This window comes from Clinocottus analis, unplaced genomic scaffold (genome assembly GCF_023055335.1).
Source record: "Clinocottus analis isolate CAN_PGR_092001 unplaced genomic scaffold, fCliAna1.0.p SCAF_6, whole genome shotgun sequence".
Lineage (NCBI taxonomy): Eukaryota > Metazoa > Chordata > Actinopteri > Perciformes > Cottidae > Clinocottus > Clinocottus analis.
In genome coordinates, this window is record NW_027176218.1 from 925,030 (window position 1) to 948,144 (window position 23,115).

Consider the following 23,115-nt stretch of genomic DNA (forward strand, 5'->3'; position numbering starts at 1 on the left):
GTTCAGCTAATGGTTTGATTTCTTACATTTTGTTCTACAAAGTTAGGAAAGGATTTTTTTTTAAGTGACGCATGATGTCGCTTTACACGTCAGAGAACGACCCCGGTCACTTCCACACCGTGAGCCATCGGACGATACCTGAAGTCCAGGAGCTGACGATAGCTCAAGTCTTAAGTCCAGGACTTCAGGTATCAGCCCATAGCTCTATTCTTAAGTCTAGGACTTCAGCTCGTGGCCGACAGCTCGTCTTAAGTCCAGGACTTCAGGTATCGGCTGATAGCTGAAGTCTTAAGTCCAGGACCTCGGGGTCTGATCGGGTCCCTAATGAAGCAAGTCAGCGTGACTCAGACACGGGAACAAAAGCAATGAGTTGTCATCTCACTTTATTTAATAACCTACACCCACCACCACCACCACCACCACCACCACCACCACGGGCTATTGCATTAAAAAAAAATATACAAAAATCAGCCACTCAGCAAAATGAGGAAAAGTTTCCTCATTCAAAGATACACCTTCTTTCTTTTTTAAGGACAGACAGTTCATTGATAACGCCACATGTTTAACACTGACATGGCTCTGTTGGTTAGAAGTGGAGGAAAAAAAGCCTCCGACGTGGCAGACAAGTGACAGTACACATAGCTGATAATTAGTGGAGGCAAAGTAACGCACCGTGAAGTCAAAGCATACTGCGAGTGGTAAACGACAGCTCCGGCGTCCGCAGTGCATGTAGAGATAATAAATAACACTGCATACGAGTCGGCTGTAAATATATATATGTACATAGAATTGCAGGGCTGGACGAGGCCGATGCGTAGCGAGGCTCCTCAGTACCGCCACGGTGCCGCTAGCTTACAGTAATCAAGTCTTCTCTCGTGTCCTTCCACTCGGTTGCTCTGAACGTAATTGTATTGCACTGTTAGGTAAAAAAAAACGAACTAAAAAAAGAAGCAGAACCCTCATGACGTTACCCAGCAGGAAGACTCGTCTGGACCGCATTGGCTTTGCGGCTACGATCACAAAGCTTTTCAGCAGTAAAGTAGTTAGAAAAGAGATTATGTCGCTTTTTTTGAGGGCGGATAGTCGGCTGAATCAGAGCGAAAAGTTTGAATCTGGATTTTAGGGTTTCTGTGCAGAGTAGCTATCTCCACCACACGCAAAAAACCTAACGTTTTTTCCATAATTCTGCCTTTTTTTGTATTATTATTATTGCTTTGTGGCGTAAATGGGCCTCCGTAGGTTTCGGCGCGATCACAAGTGTAAAAATGCCCCCGTTATAAACACGCGAAGACAAAAAGGCTCCTGTGAACACGTCGGGCATCAGAGAGCCGGCATGAATGCAGAGATCTGTTTTCTGCAGACGCGCTGTGAGAAGTTGAAAGCAACATGAAAAAAAAAGGAGGAACACGTGATGAAGCCTGACGCTGGAAGAAAAAAAGATGAACGTGCGTCATTGTGTGGAGACCCTTTGCCAGGTCGGCGTGATGTGTACGGGGGGGTTAACAAAACAAAAATACATGTTATAACGCGCCTGAGGGGATGGGAGGCGGCCGAGAGGATGCCAGCGCTGAAGGGAGGAGGTGGAAGGGCGTAATGGGACAAAAGGCGAGTGAGGTAATAGCCTTTAGATGAAGGGGGGGGGGCATCTATCTGGAGCACAGAGGCCGATGATGTAGTGGCAGGAAACGCTGCGCGGGATCAATAGCGATTAGCAGACCCGACGGGAACAGACGCCTGCAGAGTTATTTTAGAGCGGCGAGAACTATGCAGATATGATCCCGCCTCGAGGGAAATGTGGAGCATGTCATTTCCTTTAATTGTCCCCGATACAATCAATCTGTTTTTAAAGACAATAACACACACAGGAGTGAATAGCAAAAAAAGAATCCAGTGATAAACAATGAGTACATATAGAAAAACAACATATTTCTACGATTATGGGACGAGCTGTGAATAGGTAATCCCAAATTGGCCTTGTGCTTATTGTTAAGTGGTTTATTTTTGCATGAGCAGATCAAAACAAAATTTCCCTTTTGGCTTACATGATTAGTGTTGAATCGATGTGCGTGTGCGTGAAGGGTGTGTGTGTGTGTGTGGGAGGTGGGCGTGCCGAGCAGCCTGCGAAAAACAAGTGAATCAATCAAAAGTCATGAAAATGAATGAAAATTGATTTTAGAGTAGGCATTTTCTCAAAAAAAAAAAAAAAAAAAAAAAGGCGGAGGATTGTAGTCTTAACCCCGTCGGAGCTTAAAAGAAGCTCTAGAAAAGAAGTCCAGTTAGAAATTGACCACAGTGTCAATCACCACTCAATATGCGCTCGATCTCCTCGAGTCTCTTCAGGGCGGCGGCCCTCTTCTTCTCTATATCTGTGATCTCCTCGGTGGACTTACCCGTAGTCCGCTCGTCGGACTGGCTCCCGTCCAGAGGCTCCGATTGGTCCGCGGCCACGCCCCCGGGGCTCTCCGCGGAGGATTTCCTTTCATTCTTCTCGGCCCCGGTCGGCTTCCCGACGGCGTCGGCGCCCCTCCCTTCCCCCCCGACCTCGACCTCCTCCCCGACTACTCCCCCCGGCTCCCCCTCTCTCTCCTCCTCCGCCGCCGTCGGCGCGACCGGCTGCCCCGCCGCGCTCATGGCGGCCATCTTGCTCCGCACGATGCTCAGGTGACGCCGCACGTACTCCTCGTCGGGCGCCATGGCCAGCGTCTCCTCCAGGCAGCGCGCGGCGCGCGGCAGGTCGCGCTCCTCGAAGTAGACCACGCACAGGTTGTGCTTGCCCTGCACGTTGCCCGGGTCCATGCTCAGGATGCGCTCGAAGCAGGCCTTGGCGCCGCGCGTGTCCTTCTTGTGGTTCATGAGGATGTCGCCCTTCAGGATCAGGCCCTTGATGTGCTCCGGGTGGTGGCGCAGCAGCTCGTCCAGCGCCGGCAGGGCGTCCGCCTCGCGCCTGGACTGCGAGTAGAGCAGCGCCAGGTTGAACAGGGCGCTGCGGAAGCCCGCCTGCAGGCCGATGGCCTTGCGCATCCAGCGCTCGGCCGCCGCGTTCTCCTCGGCGTCCATGGCCAGCATGCCCAGGTTGAAGTAGCCGTTGGCGTCCTCGGGCTCCTCCTCCACGTAGGTCAGGAAGCGCCGGTTGGCCTCGGGCCAGAACTTTGGCTCGCCTGCCGCCGAAAAGAAAAGACACAGTGTAACAGCAGGGTTCATGCACATTGTGGCCAATGGATTTCCATGGCTATTTCCATGACTTTAAACTCAATTTCCATGACTTTAAACTCAATTCTCATGACTTTAAACTCAATTTCCATGACTTTAAACTCAATTTCCATGACTTTAAACTCAATTTCCATGACTCTAAACCAAATTTCCATGACTTTAAACTCAATTTCCATGACTTTAAACCAAATTTCCATGACTTTAAACCAAATTTCCATGACTTTAAACCAAATTTCCATGACTTTTCTATGACTTTTCCATGGCTTTACTAAATTTCCATGACTTTTCTAAGACTTTAAACCAAATTTCCAAGAGCAAACATGTAGTGAAATCTTCCTTTCAAAGCATATTAATTATTTCAAACTCAAACATGAACATCATGAACACATGAATATAACACATTTACATGACTCTGACTACACTTTGGGATTTTTATTTTTTTCAATGACTTTTCCAGGCCTGGAAATAACTATTTTCCAGGTTTTCCATGACCATAGGAACTGTCATTATTTTTTATATTCCACCTCTAACTGTCAATTGTTAGAAATTAAGGTTTCAAGGTTTGGGCTGTGAGAGGGTCTGACGAAGCGTCACCAACACATCAAATAAATATAATACTGTAGTCTCTCTCTCTCTCTCACACACACACACACACACACACACACACACACACACACACACACACACACACACACACACACACACACACACACACACACACACACACACACACACACACGCAAAGCGAGAGTTGGAGTTTAGCTATTTTCCTCCATCGCAGGTCAACAACTCCTCGATGCGACTCAGAAAAGTGAACACACATGAAGAATGTGAGGAATGAGTTTTGGTGCTCTGCCTTCCTTTTAAAAAAAAAAAACCACCCGCGTTCACCTGCTGGGAATCAAAAGTCACATGACCAACGAGAAGCGTCCAGAACGTCTGCAACGCATTTTGAGGGAGAGGTCGCTTGTGGTCGAGTGGCCCTTTGCTGAACTTTGTAATCTGAGCTCTTAACAATGGAAAACGCAAATAGAGCGACGAGGGAATGCTGCACACAACACGCATCATATCGCATGTGTACGTGATGTTTAGGTTATGTCCCCCATATAGGAATAATCTGTCATCTCAGGATTAAAAACTGCAAATTTAGGGGAACACTTCAGAGATTGGGATGCATCCATTTAGAAGAAGAGGAAGTCTGCAGAGTGGAGCTTGGCAGACACGCAGCTGGTTGCGCAACACTATTTGGCCATTTTGAAAGAAGAATAATGTTTATGAATCATTAAGAGTACAAAATGTCATAAACCGCCTTGATTGATGGCGCCGCAATGACGGATTGAAGGTTGACGGGGAAAAGGAAAACAAGCTCAACGTGAAGGATTTCCATCTGCGTGACTCACCCCTTTGTGAGATCTCAGCTTCAAGCACCCGGCGAGTGGTTCGAGATCAAATTACACTTCCTGATTATGTAAACGCTGCCGGTTTCACACTGGATTTAACCTGCAGCAGGAATGCGCTCGCACTGAAGATGCGCTCGCAGTGAAACGTGTGCGTGAACAAGAAAAAACGCCAGTCAAACTCGCCGAAAACAAAACGGCTCCTGCAAATTTCGCTGTAATTGTTGCAGAGTCCGTGAAGCGCGACGTGACAGAAACTTGGCCGCGGAGTCGCAGAGTTCATTGCAACATAAGAGAACCGGACTCCACCCTAGAAAGGTAACGACATCCCCTACGTTCATGCCAAAGGGCAAGAGTTGTGCTTTCTATTAGCAAGAGGAGGCCAACTTTCCCTCCAGCTAGAGATCGGCTTCGATTTATATCAGGGTTCATACACATGTTGCCCAATGGGTTTCCATGACTTTAAACCAAATGTCCAGGTCTTTTTCAGGACTAAACTACATTTTCAGGACTTTTCTATGACTTTAAACTAAATGTTCATGAGCAAACATTGTGTGAAATGTGTGTGAGAACAGTAAAAAGTGATAAAATGTAGTATTTAAACTAACAATATGGATTCAAAGCATACAGTAAACCTTAAATGACTCAAATGAATGAGAGACAATAGTTTGATTAACATAATAAACATTTATATAGATGCCTGTATGTATGCTGCTGATATGTTGAGCCTCTTTCTTTTAAAAGCAGATTCATTATTTATAACTAAATGAACGTCATTAAAACATGAATATAACACATTTACACCACTTTTACAAACTCGCCGCAAAGACGACGGCTCATTGTAAAAATGTTTTTATTGTTGCAGAGTCCGTGAAGCGCGACGTGACAGAAACTTGGCGGCGGAGTCGCAGAGTTTGTTGTTACATAAGAGTTCCTTCTTAAGAACTGAACTCCACCCTAAAAGATTCGGGTTATTTCATTTGTTCATACCAGTTTTTGTGGAAGGAAAGCCACAGAAAATAGTGCCAGAGTTACGCTTTCTCTCAGCGAGCGGAGTCCAACTTTCGATTTCATTTCAAAAGGCGCTCACTCACCAGACTCCTGCATGAGGAGCGCCGAGTTGAAGAGCGCCAGCTTGTGGCGCGGGTTGAGCTCCAGGGCGCGGTTGAAGTTCTTCAGGGCCTCCGCCGGGTCCTTCATCTCGATGTTGACGATGGCCAGGTTGTACCACAGGTCGGCGTTGGTGCGGTCCAGCTCCAGCGCTCGCAGGTAGGCGTCGCGGGCGTCCGTGAGCTTGTTCATCTTCAGAAGCAGCTCCCCTCTGACGCGGGGAAACGGGTCGAGAGCGTCGAGTTAATGCGCGGTAATTACATCTCTCACTAGATTGCTTGTTTGACTGTTAAATGTTAATCTCATGCACGTTGCGCCAGAACAAATTCCTTTTATGTATAAACATACTTTGCAATAAACGTTTTTCTCTGATTGATTACAATTACACTTTAAAACCTTCAAGCTGTATGATACCATAATTATAATGAATGCAATTACACCTCAATCATACATAATTAGTCCTATTTATGTCTTCTCAATCCTTCAGTCCCAGAAAGGCTCGTTGACAAGCGATAACTTGCAACGAGACTCCAGACGCACTGCGTTGCATTTCTTACAAGATTTCAGAGAAGAGGAAGATCAAAGATGGGATCTGAAGAGAGGACGTTGCATTTAAACAAGAATTTGTGCGCCATTTTCAAAGTTTTGAACTAATCAGTTGGTGTTTTGGAACCAACCTCCAAAACTGTAAATATGAGACTTAAAGGGATCGTATGGATGAAGCAGACCGAGCTGCGGCTTTTAAAAAATTTTTTTGGGGCTATTGTTTAGAATTTAGAGTTTATTCCAAAGACTTTGCAGAGAAAACTGTAAACAAGCCAAAATGAGAGATATGTACCGTGAAAGTGGGGTTACACGCCGCTACTACCGTCGGTGGGTATCCCCGCTGTAGCAAGCTAGTGCTGCTGCTAGCTCCCAGCTACTGCTGCTAGCTCCCAGCTGCTGCTGCTAGCTCCCAGCTGCTGCTGCTAGCTCCCAGCTGCTGCTGCTAGCTCCCAGCTGCTGCTGCTAGCTCCCAGTTGTTGCTAGCTTCTAGCTGCTGCTAGCTCTCCAATACTGCTAGCTCCTCGCTGCTGCTGCTACTACTGCTACCACCCGCGTCGGTTGTCAGGGAACTAGTGGTGAGCTAGCAGAGGAATAGCAGCAACGCTAGCTGGCAACAGCGGGGAGCTAGCGAGGACACCCACTGAAGGTAGTAGCGGCGTGTAACCTGACTTTTACGGTACTTATATATATATTTTTCCTTCTTTTTAATAAAATGTGTTTTGAAAACTGAACCATAACTGACTCAGTAATGCAGCATTTGTACAGGAGTCACACCTTCAATCCTGGAGTTCATCAAACAAAGATTACCACTGAAGTGGAACTTGATCAGATAAAGACAACAGCACTTTAAAGCTGCCCTGACTTAGAGAACAAATACTACAAACAAGGACGTGCGTGAGGTCGAATCCAGCGGACAAACAAAGGGCGAGTCCGAGCGGCAGTGCACACTCACGCTGATTGGAAAATGACATCCAGTGGGATGAAGATGAAAGACAACACAGATATAAACATGTCCCCGTCCATAGAATTACTCACGGCCTCATGTGTCATCTACAGGTGTTTCACACGCTCAGAGATTGACATCTTTCTGGGTGCTAGAGGCTAAACAAAGAGAAAGCTTGCCTGCTGATGTAGGCCTGTTTGAAGTCCGGCCGCATGCTGATGGCTTGTCGGTAGAGCTGGTCGGCTTCCTCCAGCCGCGACTCGTTGGCCCGGATCAGGTTGGCCAGGTTTATGTACACGTTCAGGTGGTTGGGAGCCACACGCGTCGCGTACTTCTTCCCCGGAATAACCTGCCGGGCGATCAGCAGAGGCGTCGTCGATTTAACGGAGGGTTCATACACATTGTGACCAATGGATTTCCATGACTTTCCACCAAATTTCAATGACCTTTAATCAAATTTTCAGGACTTTAAACCAAACTTCTATGACTTTTAATCCATTTTCCTTGACTTTTCACCAAATTTCTATGAATTTAAACCCAAATTTCATTACTTTTAACCAATTTTCCATGACTTTAAACCAAATGTTCATGATCAAACATTGTGTTAAATGTGTGTGTAAACAGTAAAAAGTGATAAAATGTCGTATTTAAACTAACAATGAGGATTCAAAGCATACAGTAAACCTTAAATGACACAAATGAATGAGAGACAATAGTTTGATTTTTTTTTCAAGGATTTTTCCAGGCATGTAAATAACCATCCTATGACTTTTCCAGGTTTCCCATGACTGGTAGAACCCTGTAATGGTAACTGGATCAAATCTAAAACACATTTGTAACGGAGTAAAAACAATTCAACCAAGACTGTGAACTGTTTTTACGGGTGCTGACGCCATCTTTGGCTCATTGTCTCGCTGTCGAGGCGGTTTTGTTGCTAATTTGGTAGATGGACTGACCTGTTGACTCTCAACTAAACTCATCCAGCTGGGGGACACGAACAAGGAAGGAACCGCTCGTTAGAGACACGGCAGCTTATTATCATGAAGTCTCGTTGCACAAAACGACGCGATGACGCACCTGTGGCATCAGCGACTTGGCAACCAAGTAGGCGTCTTCTGCCTCTCGGGACTTGTTCAGGTTCTTGTAGGTTCTGCCGACGTTCATGTGAGCGCCGATGTCGTCTGTGGGAACGTTGGGTGGAGGATAGGGGAAGGGAGAAAAGACGAATATTTTCATATTTCTGCCACTTTGCTTTAACGTTCTACAAATAGGCTAAACTACTGGTGAGTAAACATGAAGGGAAATGAAACATTGATGCTGTATTTTAAAGAAAAAACATGTAACTTTGTGTTTTAACCCGTTTAACTCGCCTTTAGGGGCTCTGGACCTCGTTTGAGTCGTCGTAGGAACCCCAAATTAATTCCAATACTTGTGTTTATTGCATGTATTTGTTCAGCAAAGTATTAAGGGAAAAATATATATCTTCAAAAAAAAAAAACACTTTTATACCATATTTTGATCATATCTCCAAAAATGCCTCCTCGAGCAACCTTAAAGTTTTGCAAACTGTGTGTTTTAGCACCTTAACAGCCCACATACTAATAATGCACCTTTTTTTGGAGAGGTTAGGACCTAAAGACTCATAATCTGCAACAACAATCCCACTAAAACAAAGCTTTGGGGTGTTACGAAGGATATTCAGTCAAAAAACTGTTTTTTTTTTTAAAGCAATGAAAAATGTGAGAATGTGCCACTTATAACCTGGACCTGTCAATCACAGTAAGCCCGCCCTGAAGCGCCGCTTCATGGCGTATTTGGACTAATGCACACAGAGCAAACAGCTCGTCCGGCTCGTCTCATGCTGGATGTTCAGAGTTATGATCATAAATATGGTATAAGAGATCCGTGTCTTACCCGGCTGGACGCGGGTGGCCTGGAGGAAATACTGCAGTGCCTTCACGTAGTCGTGCTGGTTCTCCAGGGCGTGGCCCACATTATTCCACAACTTGGCGTTGTTCTTGTTGACCTGAAACGTGACAATCAGCTGGTTTTGGTTTTGTAGAAAAACTGATCCACGAGGGGATTTCAAAGACATGTTCCAACGCTGTAACGTGAGCCAAGATCCACTGGCAGCTTGTGTCTCCAGCTCACCTTCAGGGCGGAGGTGAACAGAGTGTATTCAGACTCCCAGTCCCAATTCCTTTTGAACGTCTTCACGGCATGCGTCGTTAAAAGCACCCCAATTATCAACCAGGAGATCTTCTTCAAGTGTCTGCAGAGAGGGAGAGGGAAAAGTGAATAATTTGTTCCTTTTTTCACCCGTGTTTAAGTCGTCGTATGAACTCCAAATGAGTTCTAATACTTGTGTTATTTTATCGCATATTTTATAACATCCAGCATGATTCTGAGCGACATTTGCCAAAAATCCGTCCTCGAGCAACCCCTGCGTTGTTCGTCTAATAACACACCTTTCTGGAAAGGTTTGGACCTGATGAATCCAAATCCATAACGAGACGTGCTGCAAAACAAAGCTTTGACATTTTCGGAAGGTGTTGTAGTAAAAAAAACGTGTTCGGTTCAAAAATAGAAAAGTTACATTGTTGGATTTTTTTTTTTGCGCTCTACGGCTTTAAATCTTCAGGAGCTTCTGCTGGTGCTCTACGACCCGGAAGCAGAAACACCCGCCCTTAAGGGAAGCCTTTTGTGACTTTACAGGTAGAAACAGGAGGTTCACAAGGAGATGGATTACTTTGTTAGAGTCACACAAACCTGACGGTTACATGGATGTGTTTGTTAGTGAAATCCAACTTTGTTCAGGGAAACTTATCACAAGTTTAGTGAAACTTTACGGTCGCTGCAGCAAGTTAGGTACTTAAACATATGTATATTCTCACACGTGTTACAGTGTTGTAGCACTTTAAATGAAGGTAATACACATTGTGGTTGCGGAGATAATTAAGTTTACGTTTAGAAAAAAGAGCCTTCTAGACCGAGGCCTTCAGCGAGTGCCGTATAGTCCACATCGCTGGCGGTGCCGGTCGGACTCGTCAGCTCCGAGGCCGTGCAGCACTCACCCTTTGTGCGAGACGATCTTGAATCCGTGCGCGACGAGAACGCAGAAGCCCATGCTGGGCACGTAGAGGACCCGCTCCGCCACCACGAAGCCCACCGGGAAGAAGAGGTTGGACGCGGGAATGAAGGGCAGGACGATCAAAGACAGCGCCTGCAGGAGGAAAAGAAAGACACGACGACTTTTACTCCCGTCTTCAGCTGTAGCGCACTCGTAACAACGTCGTTAAGGAAAGTCAAAAAGTCAAAGAGACGGAGACGATGAAACGATGATTCATTTCACGGATCGGTTGTGGAATTCATCTGCAACTATTTTGTATATTTTCGGACCGAATGCACTCTCAAATGAGACGATCGCAGCTGTTTCCGTTGGACTTTTATGGACTTTAGACTGTTAAAAAATGATTCCTCGGGGCTCCAGAAAATCAAACGCATGAAGACAAAAGAGCTTCGTTATGACATTCCGCCATAATGAAGATAATCTTTTAGTCCTCTAAAAAATAAAAAAAAGATGACTCAGCGGTTAAATGAGATACGACAGTCGATATCCGTCCGTCTCAGCGTGTGCTGTGAAACGAGCCGATGCCGGGAACAGATAGAGGTCGTTGGTTCTCCGGGCTGGAGGTCGGCCGCTTGGTTTATATCTATAAGCCTCGGCGTAATCAAAAATAAAAATTGCAGTCTATATTTCATGTAGAGAGAGATATCTGGATATTAAATGTGTGTCTCCTGGGAGTTACATGGTCTGATGTATGGGGATGCCGGCAGGGGGAAAGTGGTGAGAACTGGAAAGTAATGACCTGTGTTTATAAAACTTAGAATATATGTGATCTGATAATGTATATCTGGGGCCAGTCGGCCTGAGAGATGCCGGAGGAATCAACTCAAATAAAACCTTTATAATAAGTACACACTGTTTAGCATTAGTAAAGCACGAATAAACACTGAATTCATCATTTATGAAGCATTATTTCATTAGTATGCAATTCAGTTATAAATGTTTTATTCTTGATTAATAAGCTTTGGTTTTTCATACTATATGAAAAAGATGGATCCCACATTTGTAAATGAAGTGTCACTAATAAGTGTTCATGTTGGATTAAAGCTTTAAAAATGATGAATTTGGTGTTTATTCATGCTTTACTAATGATGAATAGTGCTAGCAAACCAGCGAGGGTTTAGCTTCTTTACTCTTTGCCCTTGAAACTAATAAAATATCAATAACCTTGAAGCCAATAAAATATGTACTAAACCAAGATGATGATTTTTAAGAGTTTTCAGCTGTTTGTAGAGTAAAGCGGAAGTTTTGAAAATACGTTTTTCTGTAACTTTTAAGTCTCTGGGTCCAGATTTACAAATAGATTGAGCTGCTGGTTTTCTTAGTGACCAATACGATGTAAATGTGGAAAAGAGGGTTCAGACTAACATAAGAAACAAGCAGTACACAGACATTAAGCGAGTAGATAAGATCTGATATTGTTACGCAACACATTTCAAATGCTCTCGGCAAACCAGAACCAACAGTGCAAAAGGTTGTTGTATTTTGTGTTGATTTGTGCCCCTCCACACCCTCCTCCACCTCCTCTTTTCTCCACTCAAGCTCAGAGCAACACTGTGAGGAAGTTCACTGATCTTAAACTGAGGGAGCCAGGGGCCCTGTTGCACAACGGCCACTAATTTGTTTCCCACAATGCACAAGTGGGAGCTTGTTTTTTGTTTAAAATCGCTTCATTTGTGCTGACGGATGCTGCCGATGTTTGTCGTTACTTTCCTGGAGTTGGCTCAAGAAGACAAAAGCAAACCATTTATACATACATACATATGTATTTACGCTCGTGACGTGGACTATGTGGTACTCACTGAAGGCCTAGGTGTAAAACCACGGCTCGCCACTGGGATATATTTGTATATATATATCATTATTATATATAAATGTGTGAGTTTGGGCTCTGCAAAATAAACTGAATTGAACTGACAGCTGCCTTTTTAAAACACTCCGGTTCATAAACTACCATCTGAACGTTAATAAAACTTCAGATGGCATTGTAATCTATTGTTTGGAAACCCTGACGGATCCCAGAATCGTTAAGGGAAAATAGCGCAACGTTCTTCTTCCCACGACAGTAAATATTCACAAACCCAGCCTTTTTATTTGTGAACTATTCACATCCCATGACGCTATTTAACCAAGATCTTAGTTCAAAGTGAATGTGCCGACGTTATGAATGTAATGAAGGAGGGAGGAGAGGAACCTGACATGAGAAAAAAAAAACACAATAAAACAAAGAGGTTGAACGTGTGCTAAGCCCTATTTTGATTAAAATGGACGGGGCGTAGTTTTTACGGAAACAGTTTGTTCTTCAACCGTTGTTAGTCGATCGTTAAACCGTCGGGTTTAGTGCTTTGCATGCTGTGGAGGAAGTTTTTTTAACAAGCCGGTCCAGCTGCAAGCGACAACTGAGGCACAAACGAGATGAAGGATGGCGCTACGCCCCTATGTTTGTGTTTACCGAGCCCACATATTAAGAAAAGGGTTACGCTGGGTGACTCTGGTTGGAGGTTTTCGAGGATCTCTCACCATGATGACGGTCCTGGCGGAGCTGGTTCTGTGGCGCAGGCTGTGGACGGCCAGCAGGCCCAGGAGGGAGTAGAACACCAGCGTGGCCAGGTTGCGCAGGTCCAGGGGCGACTCCACCAGGGGGATGGTGCCCATGGTCCAGTCGCAGCAGAGCTCGGAGGGGTTCAGCAGCAGCCACGCGTTCACCGGCAGCAGGTAGTTGAAGGTCAGCTGTCTCGTGGGCGTCGGGCTGACCGCCGCCGGGTTATCGAACCTACGAGAGAGGGGAGAGGACGCGGAGGACAAAAGGGTCAAGAAAGCAAAAGGATGGGGTATAAAGATGTTTTACAGGCATGGTGTTTATGAGGGGAGGATAACCGACACTACAGAATAAAACTGACGCAAATCATTTATTTGACGATGAAGTAAATCTGAAGATTGATTTGGTTCGAGAGGCCCTTTATCTTCATGTACATATACTGTACATCTGTAGCCATCTTTCCTTTACATCGAATAAATCAGGAAGGCAACGAAGAGAAGAAAAGCAGGAAAGAACCCCGCCTGTGATTTACAGTTTATATCATCTAATATTGTTCACGTCCGGAGCAAAAAGATTGATGCATTTCATGATTTTTATGTTGGAGTTTTTGGGTCTTTAGGATTCCTTTGTAATCTCCGTCATCCTGGCCAAGACCCAAATCCCCCTCACTGCCAGCATAAATCCAACAACAGTGGTCGGAAGATGAGATCTCACTGCTTTCCCTTTTTTAAATAAGCCTGCAGCCGGGATCAGCGGCTGAAACAGTCCAGGTTTTCTCTTTAGCAACGCCAGAGGAAAAAGACAATAAGACCATCGAGACCTTTGCTCAATTGAGAATGCACTTTGCCAATATCGTTGACCTTTTTTCCTGTTGAGCAATGGACCGTGAGTGGAAAGTTAGATCGTCATTTGATCCCGAGGCGAAAACAAACAAACGGCTATGAAACGCAATTTTAATAATACAAAGTGTATTGATTGGAATATGTTGCCCATCTGGTGAAGGAAGTGAGTGAGAACGCGTTTGAGGAGAGACAGGCACTTTTAACACGGGTCTGCCATGTCCTCTGGCAGCCACACCCGACATGTTTTGTGGATAAAACTTGCCAGAACATTTCCCCTAAATCCTTAACTCGTGGATCTGCCCCCCGCCCCCTCATCCGCCCCCACAACCTCCTGTCTGCGTTTGCGTCTGAAAGCAGGTGGTCCCAACTGCGGGTGCTGACAACCTAAATATGCATTGTTATGTCTTGAACGGCAAATTTTCTTCCAGACAATCCGGAGACGTCTTCAGGGAGGATTAGCGCATCTCGGCTAATTGTCTGGAATCTTATCTTTTTTTGCGATCAAATGCCGAGTCTGAGAGGAATCCTGTACAGACCATTTGAAAAAAAAGACTTAATCCAATGAACCCGTTGGCATTTGCCCGCTGGCGTAGCGTTCTGGTCGCGTCATTAATTAGGAGTAAAATACACCGATTTATTTTATCCACAGCAGGAAAACTCTGATGGACACAGCGGAGTATAGAAAGATGCAGAAATGAATAATAGGAGGCACATAAACGAGAGTAAGAAAAGAATAAAGGACAAAGTAGGGCTGGGCGGTATGGAAGAAAAATTCACATAATATTTTGTAAGATTCTAGCGGTTTTACGGCATATCACAGTATTTCTTTTCATACGAGTAAACACATTAATTAATTGTGTTATGAAGCTAAACATGGAGGGACTTAGGACCCAGGGGAATCTAGTTGAAAAAAAGCAGGAAGTGATTAAACGGACTGGTCCGTCTGTTCCTGCGACGGAGTTTCTGTGATAGTGGGTGAGCTGTACCCAGCATGCAGTTCGGCTTTAGGAAGCTAAACATAGAGGGACTTAGGACCCAGGTGGAATCTAGGTGAAAAAAAAAACAGGAAGAGATTGAACGGACAGGTCCGTCTGTTCCTGCAACGGAGTGTCTGTGACAGTGGGCAAGCTGTACCCAGCATGCAGTTCGGCTGTGAAATTTTATAAATGTACAATTGTTAGTGTTACAATTTGTTTATGTGTCACAAACTGTTGTGTCCTGATGTTTTACCTCGTTACAGAGCGTTAGTTGTGGGTTATTAATTGTTATGAAGTTTTAACTTTATAAGTCAGAACATGACTAAAGTTAGAACCGTGACACAAGTTATAAGCGTGACGAGTAGCTTCGACCGCGGCGGTGAAAAATAAATGTTGCTGCTTTCCGCAGAGCGACAGTCCTTACATCAAAGCGTCAATGTGACGTATATGTAAAATTCATACAGTGTGGAAATTTGAAACACAGCCCTAGGACACGGTACAGCAACAGTGGTGGTATTGATGTAAACAGTGGTTATGTGATATGATTACATAACGGTACTCAGTGTTGCCTGTATTAATATAATAGACTAATGCAAGAGTAAATGTAACATTAACTTAATGAGTTAATAATGAGGGTCTGGTACATCGTGATGTCTTGGAAGGTAGAATTCACAGATTTTCAGCCTCGGATAGCGTGTGAAAAACACCTGCAGCTGATGTTCTCTGTCTGCCATCAAGTCGTGAGGAGAGAGAAACAACCACAGGCCTGTGCATAACATCCATCAGCCGAAGGAAGTCAGAGGGGAAGATGTTCTACTTTAATCAAATAAACTGTAAACTGTTACATAACCTGAAATAAAGAACCAAGTAGTTCTTGTATAATGTGTTTACGTAATCCTGAAATCCATTTACATTCAAATCACGACTCCTGACTGTGTTTCACGGCCTCTTTAAGTATCTACAAATGTCTTTTCCTTTTAGTGCAGATGAGACGCAGCAGCTGCAGAGAGAACTGGCCAAAAGCTTGAAGATTTAAGTACAAAGCACTAAAAGAAATGATGGTTATGCCGTAAAAATATTCACTTATTGCTCTATGATGTAGACTTTAAGTGTATTTGATATTTGTGAAATCACGATAAAACAGCCAATGCAGTCGACAGCTTCGAAGGCTGCAATATTAATTTAAGCGTTTTGCCGGCGCTGCTGAAGAGATGGTGATGTCACGGGCGACCGCGGTCAGCACACCTGTCTTTCAATCAGAGGATCGGTGGTTCAAGACCAGGCTCCGCTAGTCCATGTCGATGTGTCCTTGAGCATGACACCTTAAGTGTCTACGGCGTATAGAAAAAAAGTCAATAAATTGAATGTGACGTGATGTCGCGCACCTGGTGAAGACCGGGAGCTGGGACTGGATGACCTGCACCCTGACGATGACGAGCAGCAGGGTGCTGATGACGAGGACGATGAGCTTCAGCAGAGTTTGCAGGACGGCGTACGGGAACCCGTCTTTACCCTGCAGGACCTGACGCAGGGTGTTCAGCAGCATGGGGAGGGTGAACTGAGGGGAGACACAGGGAGGACGGGTCAACACACACACACACACACACACACACACACACACACACACACACACACACACACACACACACACACACACACACACACACACACACACATATATATATATTACACACACACACACAGTTATATTTATCAAAGCCAAAAACTGGAAAAACTAAACTTGTCACGGGTCTTAAACCAATTCTTTGTAGAATCCTTCAATCGGGAAAAAAACTAAAACAAATCCCTTCAAATCTGCATCATTTAAAGATTTCTACCAAAATAAAAGTTTTTGCACTAACCAGGTCCCGTAGAAGTGTAAATAAAGTAAATAAAGTATCAGTCTAAATATTGTCTGAGGGGTTTAAAGATTGGGCTCAGACAAATATCAAACGCCTAATAAATTCAACTTTTTTTCTTCTTCTTTTGTATAAATGATGTTATTGTAACTCCTTTACATTCTGCACAAAAGACAGTTTTATCGCCGTGTTGTCTAAGAGCAGGATGTGTATGTAGAGTAGAAACACGGCCACAGGGAGCAGAAAAAGGACAGAAAACGCAGTGAGAAGCTGCGTTGGGGTTCGCTCAGAGCTCCACGTGCTTAGCAGATATGCTAATGCTAATCCTCGTCCTGGCGGCAGCTGCTCGTTAACACGGAGGACCGCGTTTCGGGGGCGGAGCCTCACCCCTTGTGCCACGAACACTTCATGGACGCAGCAGATGCCGATGACGGTGATGCCTTGCTCCTTACACAACGTCGCTGCCGCCACGAGAACAACCGTCAGAGCGATGGGGGCCCAAACTAGAAGGAAAACAAAAACAAGAAAGAATCTGCAAAAACAACAAGACAGCCGATACACAACCTTCTACACTATGTACACAAAGAGGGGGAAAACGCTGTGGACAGATTTCTGTGAAGATGTCAAGTCGGGAAATATCACAGAACATTTTATTGTATCTTATTGTATTGTTATGTTATTGTATTGTTTTGTATTTTATAGTATCGTATTGTATCGCAATGTATCATAATGTATTGTATTTTATTATATCGTATTGTATTTTATTGACTCAAGGCTATATGGATATATATTTTTTGCAGCATGCAACGCACCATGAAACCCCAGTGCTATTTATACCACGTTGGCCAATTAAGAAGCGACAACCCGGCCACACAAACACACACACTGAAATGTTTGACTTTGTAAATTAATGAGCGCCTCCTGAAACTGACCCTGGGCTTCAGTCTCAGTGAGGCTCATTAAAAAGGAAGGAAGAGCATTTTCTGCCTTTCAAGTCTTTCACAGATTCGACCTCTGAATCGAGGGGTGGAGAGAAGGGGGGGGGGGGTTTGAAGCCAGAGCCCGACCGATTTCAGCTCGTCAAAAGATCTACGAGATGGTCCAGAGGTGCAAAAGATAACTTCTCTCTCTACTCGTCATTGCCATGTCATTGTTAGTAACAGAGAGCAATGACAAGTTATACTTAGATTCTCCAATAATCTCATTTAAGGGATCCTTAGCAATGTTGGTGTGACATTAAAAAAAACCAGTATTGATGGTGGTGCTGTAGTTAAAACTTAAGTAAATCTCAAAGCTTGTTCTTATGGGTTATTGGCTTGAAATTGTAAAAAAGGACCGACACAGAACGAGAGCAATAAGATGTGAATCCATTTAATGGTTCACGGGCTTTCATTAAACATTCTTACCGCATGTTGCGCGAGTAAAAAAGAAACTTTAAAAATAGGCATCAACGCAGCATGTGAGATTTTCCTCAGGGTGCAATTATAGGAATGAATCGTCGCAGGTGTTTTTAGAGCAGCTTTAGTGACCACACGTGCTATAAACAGGTGCGTCCGGATCAGACGTCTGAGCGGCGAGCGCCATCATCGTCACGGTCGACCTCAAACCACGGGCGCGCTTTTCAACAACACGTGGTATTTCACTTTTAAATCTCCCCTGAGCTCCTGGATCCTGACGCCGTCGCCACAAAACCTCCTTATTCACACAGACAGTCGTCCGACTGTTGACTTATTCCTGGTTATGAATGAATGAATGGAAGAGGAGGACCGCAGCGTCGCCATCGGCCGCTCCAGGTCACACTCGTTGTTTGTGCGGTTGAAAGAGGGAGAATTCTGGAGGGTTTCGGTGTCTGTTCAGTGTTTGTGATAATGTGTTAATGGAGGGAAGCAAATCCAGCACATCTTGTTCGTGAGAGTTAAAGGGGTCACGCGCATTTAGACCAATGGGTTTCCATGACTTTAAACCAAATTTCCATAAGCAAACATTTGGGGAAATCTGGGTGTAAACATGAAAAAGTGAGAATTAATATATACAGGGTTCATACACACTGTGACCTATGGATTTACATAACTTTTAACCAAATGTCCATGACTTTTAACCAAATTTTCTATGATTTTTAACCAAATTTCCATGACTTTTAACCAAATTATTTCAAACTCATTGTAAATAAGCGTCATGAACACATGAATTTAACACATTTACACGACTTTTACTACACTTTTGGGGATTTTTTTTGTTTTTCAAGGACATTTCCGGGCCTGGAAATAACCATTTCAACACCTCATGACTTTTCCAGGTGAGAGTCTGGTGAAAGACGAGAGACTTACCGATGGAGCGGTCTGCGCTGGTTGACTTTGTGTAGGCCAGGAAAGCAGCCAGGAGAAAGATTGAAGAAAGAAGTTCGGCTCTGCCGACCACACCTGTGACCTGACGATGAGGAGGCAAAGAATAAAAGAGTCAGTACGGCTGCAATCCCCACTGATTAAAGGTGAAATATTCAGTTAATAACAGCAGGGAGGATTGTGGGGACATCCGCACACCCTGGGTGATTTTTGAGCTGGCAGGAAAGACTTTACTCGTAGACGTGCAAAGCGAGTCGTGTTTGTAATTTGATGTACTACTGCGGGTATGTTTTGTGATTAATTCCCCCGAGCGGCTTCGTGACTAATCCGGCAGGCTGTTTTAATCTCCGGCTAACTCTTCACATGTGTTTTTATCGTCATGTTCCGTCTCAGATTCAAGACGATCGCTTTCATCGAAAAAAAAACAGATATCTCTCCTCGCTCTGGAGGGAGGGAGGGGGGGTTGAAGTATCCTCATTTCGCCCCCGAGCTCTCAGGGTGTCTGGTGTCGGCGCTTCTCTCCAGGGTTTACAACCTCGAGGAAAGAACAACAGAGGATTCCTCGCCGTTTCCACTCTCACGTGTTCCTGCGATTGGCAGGAACCAGAGTCCACATGTTCAAGACCCCGAATCCAGTTGTGAAAACAGGTTTGGTCGTAGAGGGAAAAGAGGAGGGCGGGGGCGGAGGGGGGAATCTTCTCAGCGGACGACCACACGTCCTTCTGTGAAGCGGCATCTCTCTGACATCGACGCCTGTCATTTTGTGTAAATGATGACTGCCCTCGTGTGGAAGAAACAACATTCACAGTTCCACTACCACCAAGAGTCTCCGAAATACACTCGACTCCACACCACACAGCCTATTGAGACGCTGTCCACACCACACAGACTAGATTCAAACAACGATGCGTTGTAGCAGGAAATAACGACTGCTATGCGCCGCGGTGTCCTTTTGAACGGCCCCGAACAGCGACCCGCTCTTTATCAGACGGACATTTTTTACACAAGGACAGCATTAAAAACATGAAGGCCTCTGCCTTACTTTGAAAAGCACAGTCATTGACAGAAGTTACAGCGCTACTTCATGCTAGCATTTTGTCACAGCGGCCTTCAGAACTTAACACGCTGATTCGCTCACATAACATTTTTTGTTTTTAAAAGGAAGTCTGATCCAATCTGTTTTGCTTTGTTGTGTGTGTGTGTGTGTGTGTGTGTGTGTGTGTCGTGGTGCAGTGTTTTCCAAGTACTGCCGGTTTACAGCCTTAATATACTGTGGAGCACACCAAGTGATTTGATTAGGTGGATCAATATAACATACTTATAAACATGAAGTCCTCATTCAAAGAGACTGATAAGCCGACCAAAATAAAAAAGCCCAGTGAGAAAGACACGGCGTCGCACACAGGGACCCTTTGTACGCACGTATCATGAAGGGACCTTCAGTGCTCGGAGCATAACTCCAAAAAAACAAATGATCCGTTCAGAGGGAGAGATTCCAGACGGCGATAACATGAAGGGCATTTCGCTGGACTAACTCTTAAGGGCTCATTTGTGAGGCAAATTGTTTCCATTCATGAAGTCTGAGAGAGACTCTGCGTGGACGAGGAGAACGCGGTGAGGAGGAGCGGCGCGGCGGAGCACGCCGTGTAACAGTAGCGCGCCGCCCCGAGAAGCAGAATGTTGTCTTTGTTGGTTTTTTTTTCCTTCTACTCTGGTCGAGGGGGGCTGTCTGGTCATCAGTTCAGCTGCGTTGAAGAGGATGAATTACACGCAACTAATTGGAGGAAGAGGTTATTTCAGACGTGGAGAGGAGGGGCCTTAGGGGGTCAATATCAAGTTCAAATGATAAACAATAAGCAAAAAGGTTTTTTTTTGTTGTGGTTTCCGATCGCGTTCAATGACCTCGATGATCACGATAACATTCAACCGACTAACTTTCCATTCTGCCGGAAGAAAACCACACCCGTGGTCAGAAGAAACGGGCTGCTAATCATTGCTGTAGTGGAAGGGGGGTTTAAAATGACAGCTAACGGTAACTTGAGTTGACTTAATCCTGTTATAACGCCGCGCACAGCGGGACGGGATGTCTCGGATGGCGGTATGTCCGAACCCCCGATCAGGTTGTAAAGGGGGCGGGATCTAACGACAAGCCACACGGGGAGCCGTACTACTGTCACGTTCTCTTTTTTACATCGTGAAAACATTGTGATCAGGATTTAGCTTCTTTGTGGGAGGGAAACCGAGGAAGAATGTTTCCGTTTAACCCAATTTAAAGGTCAGATTGAAGGTTAGAGTCAAACAGAAGTGGTTCAAGGCAAGACCATCCATCTGCTGTACTTATAACTCAATATACTTAGAGCTCAATATACTTAGAGCTCAATGTACTTAACTTAATGTACTTATAACTCAATGTACTTATAACTCAACGTACTACGGCCCCTCCGGTTTTGGTGGAAATAAAGTGCTACTACTGCGATACCTTCCTTATTCATACACCAGCTCGACCCAGTGTGTGTGTGTGTGTGTGTGTGTGTGTGTGTGTGTGTGTGTGTGTGTGTGTGTGTGTACTCACAGCTTCAGTGTGGATGGGGTGCACGGCAAACAGCAGCGCCGCCACCAGGCTGGAGGTCTTGTCCAGGAACAGTCGGCACACTCGAAGGAACAGCACGCACACGGCGGCGTGCAACACCACGTTGAGCAGGTGGTAGGACGCCGCGCTCAGCTCGCTGAACAGGTAGTTCAGCCGGAAGGTGAGGACGGTCAGCGGTCGGTACGACTTGTGGCTCCTCTCCTGGAAGTTAAGACACGCACACGATATCTCTCAGTGGACAGACAAATAATTTGTGAGGCTGCAAATGAACCTTTAGAGATAAATGCTTGAGACATGTGTGTTCTGATAAACCACAGAGGTCCATCATGAGCCGTTAGTTACCTCAGCCATGGGTGTTCCCCAGAAGTCGTTGAGGAACAGGTTGCGCAGAGAAGTCGCGGGCCGCAGGTCCTTGTTGTCGAGGATCGCCGAGACATCGTCAAACACGAAGCCGCACGACACGCTGTTCCAGTAACAGCCCACCACCAGTCCAGTCAAAAGTAACATCTCCTTCCACGACACGACAGCCATGGCCGACCAAAGCCCTCATTGATCACTGGAGACAGAGAGGTTGAGACGGACACCTGTAACCAGTCATTCAATCATACAGACGGTGCAGCTTTTCAGAGGTCAAACCTCATATGTAAGCATGTCACAGCGAGTAGTGACCATGTTTTTTTTTACTCGCTCTCTATTGATGTAGATTCCTTGTAAAAAAAACTCAATACTTTCCATTACGGCGACTTAAACCCTGTGGGGATATCACATTTTAGCACCCTTATAATCTGTCACCCTGTTTAGGTTTAAATTAGGGATAGGCATCTTTGTTAATCCAACTCATTTGCCACTAAAAACTTCTACTGACAACAATAAGCACAGTCCACAGTGCACAACAGTCAAGAGACACACATTACAGAGATTAAATAACAGCGGAAAATGCCATTTGAGACATGATTGACATCAGAAAGAGAAAGCTAAATCTAAAAACCACAGTGGATTTGAGATAGTTTTGTTCTAGTCTCTAATGCTGGAGTGTAATCTGACAGATTAATTACACTACAGCCCACATGCCACGATGACTTTACAGTAACAGCTGGCTGCAAAAAAAAAGAGGAAAAGCAGTGGAGGCTGGACCGTCACAGCTATCAAGAACCTTATACAAGTTATCGCTGTCCTCTCGTACAAAGCTGTCCAAGGGCAGGCATTGGGTCAAACGAATGAAATCCACCTCGCTATCGCGGTAATATAAAAGTAGAGAAACAGCACCCAAAATAGCCATTTCTGTCTGGCTGCTGCACCATACCGTTAGCTAGCGTTAAAGCAGCGAGCTAACGCTAACCAGGTTGATAGCGGACTTTGAGACGGATAAAATGGCGTTGAAGGACTTTTTTGTATGTTTATTTCCTACCTACCGTGTCTATAAAAAAGGGCGAACGGTGACTGCAGAGGTAGTATGAGACACTTTGAATGCTTTAACCGCTATCGTTACACATAATCCCGATAGAGGTGCTCCACTTGTCAAATGCTAACGGCTGCCCCCGACGCGTCATCACTATCACTTCCGGGGTCGGAGGTGAGCGCGCGAGTTAAAATGTCAGCCCGCGACGGACTCGTTTTGTTTACGTGACCGAGG

The 23,115-nt window shown here is 45.0% G+C and overlaps 1 protein-coding gene across 1 annotated transcript; it reads right to left on the reverse strand.

Moving 5' to 3' along the window:
• Positions 1-425: 425 nt before the first annotated feature.
• Positions 426-23,013, reverse strand: tmtc3 (transmembrane O-mannosyltransferase targeting cadherins 3). Its single transcript, XM_068603814.1, has 14 exons — positions 22,895-23,013; positions 21,825-22,038; positions 21,465-21,683; positions 18,878-18,977; positions 16,938-17,053; positions 16,077-16,249; positions 12,854-13,106; positions 10,281-10,429; positions 9,358-9,478; positions 9,121-9,232; positions 8,284-8,387; positions 7,386-7,555; positions 5,702-5,928; positions 426-3,158 (listed from the first exon to the last, which is right to left on the reverse strand). The coding sequence occupies exons 2-14, from the start codon at positions 22,011-22,013 to the stop codon at positions 2,296-2,298; spliced, it is 2,796 nt and encodes a 931-aa protein (XP_068459915.1). The 5' UTR covers positions 22,014-22,038; positions 22,895-23,013; the 3' UTR covers positions 426-2,295.
• Between the last annotated feature and the right edge of the window lie 102 nt (positions 23,014-23,115).

Excerpts from the sequence above, each read along its gene's own strand:
- tmtc3 (XM_068603814.1), bottom strand. The coding sequence starts at position 22,013 with ATGGCTGTCGTGTCGTGGAAGGAGATGTTACTTTTGACTGGACTGGTG. Across the intron at positions 18,978-21,464 it reads ACCCCATCCACACTGAAGCT|GTCACAGGTGTGGTCGGCAG; the intron begins GTGAGTACACAC and ends CCTCATCGTCAG. Across the intron at positions 7,556-8,283 it reads CCAAGTCGCTGATGCCACAG|GTTATTCCGGGGAAGAAGTA; the intron begins GTGCGTCATCGC and ends ATCGCCCGGCAG.